Source organism: Ceratotherium simum, chromosome 13 (assembly GCF_057802395.1).
Source record: "Ceratotherium simum simum isolate JZ-2026a chromosome 13, ASM5780239v1, whole genome shotgun sequence".
Classification (NCBI taxonomy): domain Eukaryota; kingdom Metazoa; phylum Chordata; class Mammalia; order Perissodactyla; family Rhinocerotidae; genus Ceratotherium; species Ceratotherium simum.
This window is the reverse complement of record NC_141912.1, coordinates 32,740,344-32,747,412: the sequence shown is the minus strand read 5'-3', so window position 1 is coordinate 32,747,412 and position 7,069 is coordinate 32,740,344. Positions and strand designations below refer to the sequence as shown.

The following is a 7,069-nucleotide window of genomic DNA, read 5'->3' as shown; positions in this document are numbered from 1 at the left end:
TCCCTGGGGATGAGTTTTCTTTTAGAAGAGTCTAGGGGGAGAGGTAAGGGGTGGGAGGTGGGGAGTCCATATCAGGGAAAGTGATTCCAGTGAGAGGAGGAAAATGGGCTAAACCGAGCCAGGGGGTCTCTCCCTGGTTTCCTCAGACAGCCCCTGGGCCAAGACTCAGGGAGACAGACAAGAACTCTCTGTGCAAGAGGAGAGGGGTCAAGCAGAGTCCCAGGTCCCCAGAGGTGGCTCTCAGGGTCTCCCTCCCGCGGGCGGTGTCTGGGGCGGGGAGGCTCAGTGTTGGGGAGTCCCCATCTCCCTGTTTCACTTCTCCCTCTCACAACCTGTCAGGTTCTCCTGCCTGGATTCTCCTGAAGACGCCCCAGTTCTCACTCCCTTTGCGTGTCCGGTTTCTAGAGAAGCCAATCAGCGTCTCCGCTGTTCCCGGTTCGAAAGCCTCTACGGACCCGCCAGGACTCAGATTCGCCCCAGATCCCGAGCATGAGCATCACGGCGCCCCGAACTTTCCTCCTGCTGCTCGCGGGGGTCCTGTTCCTTACCGAGATCTGGGCGGGTGAGTGCGGGGTCGGGAGGAAACGGCCTCTGCGGGGCAGCAGAGCAAATGAACCGCGCGGCGGGGGCGCAGGACCCCTGGGGAAGGCGCGTTTCTGCGGACACCTGCCCAGACCCCCTCCCCCACCTCGGCCCCGCCCAGTCCTGACCCCTCCTTTCTCCCGCCCCCGCCTCCTCCCACGCCGATTCCCCGCCCTTCTCCGTCTTCTTCCCCTTTTCGGTCTCAAGACTCCCTTTCCCCCACCCCCTTGTGTCCCCCATCACCCGGGGACCCGTGCCCGGCGGAGGGTCGGGCCGGGTCTCAGCCCCTCCCCGCCCCCAGGCCCCCACTCCCTGAGGTATTTCTACACCGCCGTGTCCCGGCCCGGCCGCGGGGAGCCCCGCTTCATCGCCGTCGGCTACGTGGACGACACGCAGTTCGTGCGGTTCGACAGCGACGCCGCGAGTCCGAGGGCGGAGCCGCGGGCGCCGTGGATGGAGCAGGAGGGGGCGCAGTATTGGGAGGAAGAGACGCGGATTTTCAAGAAAGCTGCACAGAATTTCCGAAGGAGGCTGAACACCCTGCGCGGCTACTACAACCAGAGCGAGGCCGGTGAGCGACGCGGGCCCGGGTCCAGGTCACGACCCCCATCCCCACGGACGGGCGGGGGTCTCCCCGAGGCTGCGGGACCCGCCCGGCGCCCCCACCCGGGAAGAGCGGGCGGAGCCTTTTTCGCGGTTTCTATTTTAGTTTAGGTTTAATCACTTCGGGTCGTCGGGGCCGGGGCGGGGCCAGGGTCCCACACCATCCAGAGGATGTCTGGCTGCGACGTGGGACCAGGCGGGCGCTTCCTCCGCGGGTACAGTCAGGACGCCTACGACGGTGCCGATCACCTTGTGCTGAACGAGGACCTGCGCTCCTGGACCGCGGCGGACAAGGCGGCTCAGATCACCCGGCGCAAGTGGGAGGCGGCCGGTGAGGCGGAGCGCTGCAGGGCCTACCTGGAGGGCGAGTGCGTGGAGTGGCTCCGCAGATGCCTGGAGAACGGGAGGGAGACGCTGCAGCGCGCAGGTACCTGGGGCCGCAGGGCCTCCGGATTTCCTCTCGGGGTGGGGCTGGCATCCCATAGAGAGGGGTAGAAAATGGGTTAGACAACTGAATATGCCCAGCCCGTGAATCGGAAGACTGAGTCCGCTAGGGTTTCAGATCCGGTACCAGAAAGACTCCCCCAGAGGGCCTGCCTTTCTCTCAGGGCCGTGACGGATCCAGTCTTTCCAGGGATGGAGAGGGAAGCTATCCCTGAAATAACTGAGAGGGGTTCCCTTTGACTCTCGTAGCAGCTCTGGGACTTGGCCTCTCAGGCCTTGTTCTTCGACTGTACACCTATGTGTTTGAGGTCTGATCAGGTTTACTGAGTCATTTCACCTGCACCAAGGTCAGGATCAGAAATCCCTTTACTCCCGTTCAGAGACCTGCCTCCCACCCTGGGCTGTCTCACGCTGATTCCAGAAATTTCCAAGGAGTGGAGATAATTTCAGGTCCCTGTGTCCAAGCTGGGTGTTGTGCTCCCTTCCCCCACCCCACTTGTCCTGTCCATTCTCAGGATGGTCACATGAGCGCTGCTTCAGTGGCCCACATTGATGCAAAGTTCCTGAATTTTCTGGACCTTCTCCTCAGACCCCCAAAGACATATGTGACCCACCGCCCCATGTCTGACCATGAGGTCACCCTGAGTTGCTGGGCCCTGGGTTTCTACTCCCTGGAGATCACCATGACCTGGCAGTGTGGACGGGAGCATCAGACCCAGGACACGGAGCTTGTGGACACCAGGCCTGTGGGGGATGGGACCTTCCAGAAGTAGCATACTGTGGTGGTGCCTTCTGGAGAGGAGCAGAGATACATGTGCCACATGCAGCATGAGGGGCTGCCTGAGCCCATCACCCTGAGGTGGGGTAAGGAGGGAGACGTGGGCTCAGAGCCTCTTCTCAGGGAAACCAAGAGCCCTTCTGGAGAACTTCAGCAGGGGTGGGGCAGAGGCTGGGGTCAGGGCCCTCACCTTCCCTCGCTTCTGTTCCCAGAGCCGCCTCCTGAGTCCACCATCCCCATTGTGGGCATCGTTGCTGGCCTGGTTCTCCTTGGAGCTGTGGTCACTGGAGCTGTGGTGGCTGGAGCTGTGATGTGGAGGAAGAAGCACTCAGGTAGGGAAGAGGCGTGGTTGGAGTTTTCTTGTCCCACTGGGTGGGCTTCAAGCCCAGGGAGAAGTTTTCCCTGCCTGGTTAATGGGAAGTCTCACCCACAGGCACATGTGCTTTCCTCGCCTGGGGCCCTATTTGCTAACACTTCCTCTTTAGTAAAGCACATGTGAGAATGAAGGTCAAATTTATCATTATGATGAGTCTGATGATGGGGACCTGATTCCCAGTGGTCACAGAACAGAGGGGAAGGGGAGGGGAAGTCACAGGTCATGAGGGTGGTTGGTCCAGTCTCCACACATGTACTTTCCTCATGTTTCCTGATCCTGCCTTGGGTTTCTAGTCACAGTTCTGGAAACTTCTCTGGGGTCCAGGACTAGGGGGTTCAGTTAGGACCTCATGGCCCTGCCTCCTCCCTGGTTTCTCACAGGGTGTTTTCTTCCCACAGGTGGAAAAGGAGGGAGCTATGCTCAGGCTGCAAGTAAGTATGGAGGGGGGTTGATCCCCGAGACCCTTGGGATAGTGTAGATGGGAGCCCATGGGGGAGCTCACCCACACCATAGTTCCTCCTTTAGTCTCACCTCCTGTGGGCTCTGACCACGTCCTGTTTTGTTCCATCCCAGGCAGTGACAGTGCCCAGGGCTCTGATGTGTCTTTCACCACAGGTGAGACTCCAGAGGACCTGAAGTGGGGAAGGGTCGGGGTAGAGGGGACCAGACTAGGTTATGGGGATTCTTTGATTGGGACATTTTGAGCATGTGGTGGGCTGCTCAGAATGTCATCAATTACAGTGAGTGACTTCAATTTGTTCATAATTATTTTCTTCTATAGCGTGAGACAGCTGCCTTGTGGGGAACTGAGTGATGCAAAATTTGTTCCTGTCCACCCACATTGTGACTTCAGGAATCTCTGACTTCTGTTTCTGCAAAGGGCATCGGAATGTGTCTGCGTTCCTATTAGCATAATGTAAGGTGGTGGGGAGACTGGTCTCCCTGTGACCCCCTCCCCACACTGACATGTGTTCTCTTCCCTGATCGACTTTCCTGTTCCAGCAGAGCGGGGCTGGGCCGTCTCCATCCCTGTCTTAGCTTTTTGTTGCACTGAGCTGCAACTTCTTACTGCCTTATTGAAAATAAGAATCTGGATATGAACTTGTTTTTTTTCAGGTTCTTGCCATGGGGGAGTGATGGGTTAATTAAAGGAGGAGAATCCTAAAATTTGGAAGGGGAAATAAATGGAAGCACTGGAGAACTTTTTCAGAACTTGTGTGTTTGCTTTGTTCAGTGTGTTGCAGGTGGGGACAGAAGAAGGCTGTGAGGAGTTGAATGTGGATCGGGCCTGTACCTGGTTGGTGTTGAGTGCATCATGGGCTTTGACATGGTCACTCCTTGGTTGGGTCATCTTCTCTGCGCCTTTTTCCTTGTCCTTTCAGTAGAACCTGTCCCACAGGACCTGTGGGCACAAGTATTCGGACATCACATGGGCCTTGTGTCTCCAGGACCGTGGGCAGTGAAGGCTTCATGTGGCGGAGTCAGCCTAGGTTCAGGCCTGGATCTGGTCCTCAGGTCCCCTCTTGAATGTTTATCTGTTGTTTCTTCTGCTTCTGTAGAGGATCGTGCCTGTTCTTGTTCTTGTGTATGAGTTCTGGTCATTCTCCTCTGGGTGTCCCCTTCTCTGACAGCAGCAGAAGTCATTTGGCCTGTCATTGTCAGGTGGCCCCCTGCACACAGGTGTCTCTGGTGTCCAGAGATGAGTTTTCAGACTCTTCCAGCTCTGTCCTCCTTCTAGTGCTTAACTGTCATTTCCACCTTTCCCCAGCCTTCTCAAAGGAGCCAGATTCTGGAATTAGAGAGGAGGGATCCCTGCAATTTCTCATCCTAAAGTTCCTGTTGGGATTCTTTCTGCTCTGCAGCCTGCCCTCTCTCCTGGCCTTGCTCTACTCATCCTGGTGCTGGCTCCAATCCAAACTCACAATGTATAAAGCAGAGTATACTTTTAGATTTATACTGGTTGGAAAATAGGACTCATAAGTCACAAATCATTGTTTTCTGAAGAGAGAAATGTAATTGTGTGCTCTGGTGTGCAGGAGGGTTGGTGTGGGAGGGAGAGATGGAGGGAAGGGGCATTGATGTCAGGGTGAGTGGACATTGTGCTGTAGCTGCCACAAAACAGCATGTGGCCTGAGGTTACATTATTAAAGATATTATGTCTAGAAAAGGGAGGTGCTCTACACTGAACATTCATTCAACTGATATGGCTTGTGTACTGTGATGTATGACATACTACTTATTAAAGATATTATGTCTAGAAAGGGAGGTGCTCTACACTGAACATTCATTCAACTGATATGGCTTGTGTACCAGATGTATGACATACTACTTATGCATCTGAGAAACATCACTGAAGTAAAAACAGAAAAATTGCTGGCCTTGTGGAGCATATGTTGTAATGAGAAGATACAGACTGTATGTTAGAAGCATAGTAAATAAGGACAGTAGTTATGTTAGAAGGTGGTAAGTGCTATGAAAAAAGTGGAGTGGAGAAGGCGATCCAGAGTGTGTGGGTGGGGACAGGGAAGATGGCTGTTTAATTTAGGTGGTCAGTGTGGATCTCACTGGGACGGTGGCTTTTGAGGAAAGATGTGAAGGACCTGAGAAATTATCCACGAGGATGTCTGGGGGAAGTTCCTTCCAGGCAGGGGAACCCCCAGTGCAAATGCACTAGGGCAGGAGTGTGTCTGTGTGTTCTGGGAAGAGTGAGGGGGCCAGTATGGCTGGAGCAGAGAGCAATCGAGATGATAAAGGTGCAGCCAGACCATGTGGGCCTGGAGGATGTGAAGGGCTTTGGCCTGGGTTCTGAGTGAGATGGGGAGGTACAAGACAGTTTAGAGCAGAAGAGGGTCATGGCATGACTTCTCCTTTAAAAGGATCACTGTGGCTGCTGTGCTGAGAGCAGAATTGGGAGGCCAAGGGCAAGGGAGGCACTAGGGAAGCAGAGGGAACTAGTGCAGCGTTCTAGGCTGGAGGTGTCCATGGCTTCCACTGGTGTGAGCAGTGGAAATGGTGGGAAGTGGTTGGATTCTGGATACATTCTGAAGATGGACTTTGCAGCATTTTCTAATGGATTAATCTGGGGACTGAGAAAGAGGAGTCATGGAGGACACCCCAAATTTTGGAGCGCAAGTAGAAAGGTGGAGTTGCTGTCAGCAGAGATGGGGAAGAGTTTGGAAGGAGCAAATTTACAGGCATTTGGTTTAAGAGATGTTGGAGCTGAGATGTCTATTAGAAATGCAAGTGAGATAGCAGGTAGGCAGTTGGACAAAATGAGTCTGGAGGTTAGGAGAAATGTCTGAACTGGAGAAATGGATTTGGGAGGTGACACCATATGGGTGATATTTAAAGCTTTGAGAACAGATGAGGTCACCAAGGGAGTGATGGCTATAGAAGAGAAAGGAACAAGGACCGAACCCTGGACCCCCCATTGATAAGGGATCTGATCAAATTACATACCTGGGGCAGATTGCACAGTTCTGGCTCTGTGTCTAGAAAGCATGGAGACCAAGAGGTCCCAAACTTTCATGTGCACAGGAATGCCCTGGACATCTCTGCTCAGATTCTTGAAGAGAGCATGAAAGTCTGTATATGTAACATGGTTGGTTCTGACGCTGCTGGTCTTCAGATCACACATTTAGTAGCAAGAATGTAGACCTGATTCCTCATGGCTGTGCATCAGCCTCACCTGTAGGGCTTGTTAAATAAGGGATTCCTTGGTCTTGAGCCTAATATTCTGAGATGGTGGGCCTGGGGAGAGGCCTGAGTAGTTTTTAAGAAGCTTCACAGCAATGCTGGTACTCAGCCGTCACCACTGGGGTCTTTCTGGTGACCAGCCCCCACCCTGAAGCTATCTAGGACTCCTCAGCCATTTTATTATCATATCAAAGTCCCTCTGACCACTCAGGAGATTCCAAGGGTTTCAGGAGCTCTATGCTGAGAACCAGGGAGAAACAATACTTTTTATTATACCACAGGCTACCCCCTGATCTTTGACCATAGATCTCTTATAGCAGAAGGACCGTAGCAGTTAGAAGATGCTGGCACGTTACTGTTTCCTATTCAGTCATTAAGATTAGTGCAGTCCATCATTCTATGGTATGAATATGTTTCCCAGGACAAAACCACTTGGGTTTGCAGGCTTCCATTTGATCTTGTCAGGTTCCAGAAGCAGGAGTGGTCTCAGCAATATATGGCTTCACCCTTGCAGGTATCTGGATATTTGAGCTAAGAGACAGTATCATCTCTTGATCAGACCTGTTCTGAGTTGTTAATGTAATATTGGA

The 7,069-nt window shown here is 53.5% G+C and overlaps 1 protein-coding gene across 2 annotated transcripts; it reads left to right on the top strand.

Annotated features, from left to right (window-relative positions):
• The first annotated feature begins 457 nt into the window (after positions 1-457).
• LOC147915669 (class I histocompatibility antigen, Gogo-OKO alpha chain-like) lies at positions 458-3,931 on the top strand. 2 transcript variants are annotated; one of them, XM_087438321.1, is made up of 7 exons: positions 458-562; positions 884-1,153; positions 1,337-1,612; positions 2,620-2,739; positions 3,182-3,214; positions 3,357-3,398; positions 3,565-3,931. In XM_087438321.1, the coding sequence occupies exons 1-7, from the start codon at positions 490-492 to the stop codon at positions 3,567-3,569; spliced, it is 819 nt and encodes a 272-aa protein (XP_087294447.1). In that variant the 5' UTR covers positions 458-489; the 3' UTR covers positions 3,570-3,931. The 2 variants fall into 2 exon arrangements, with proteins under 2 accessions (XP_087294447.1, XP_087294448.1); XM_087438322.1 differs by lacking the exon at positions 3,357-3,398.
• Positions 3,932-7,069: the final 3,138 nt, after the last annotated feature.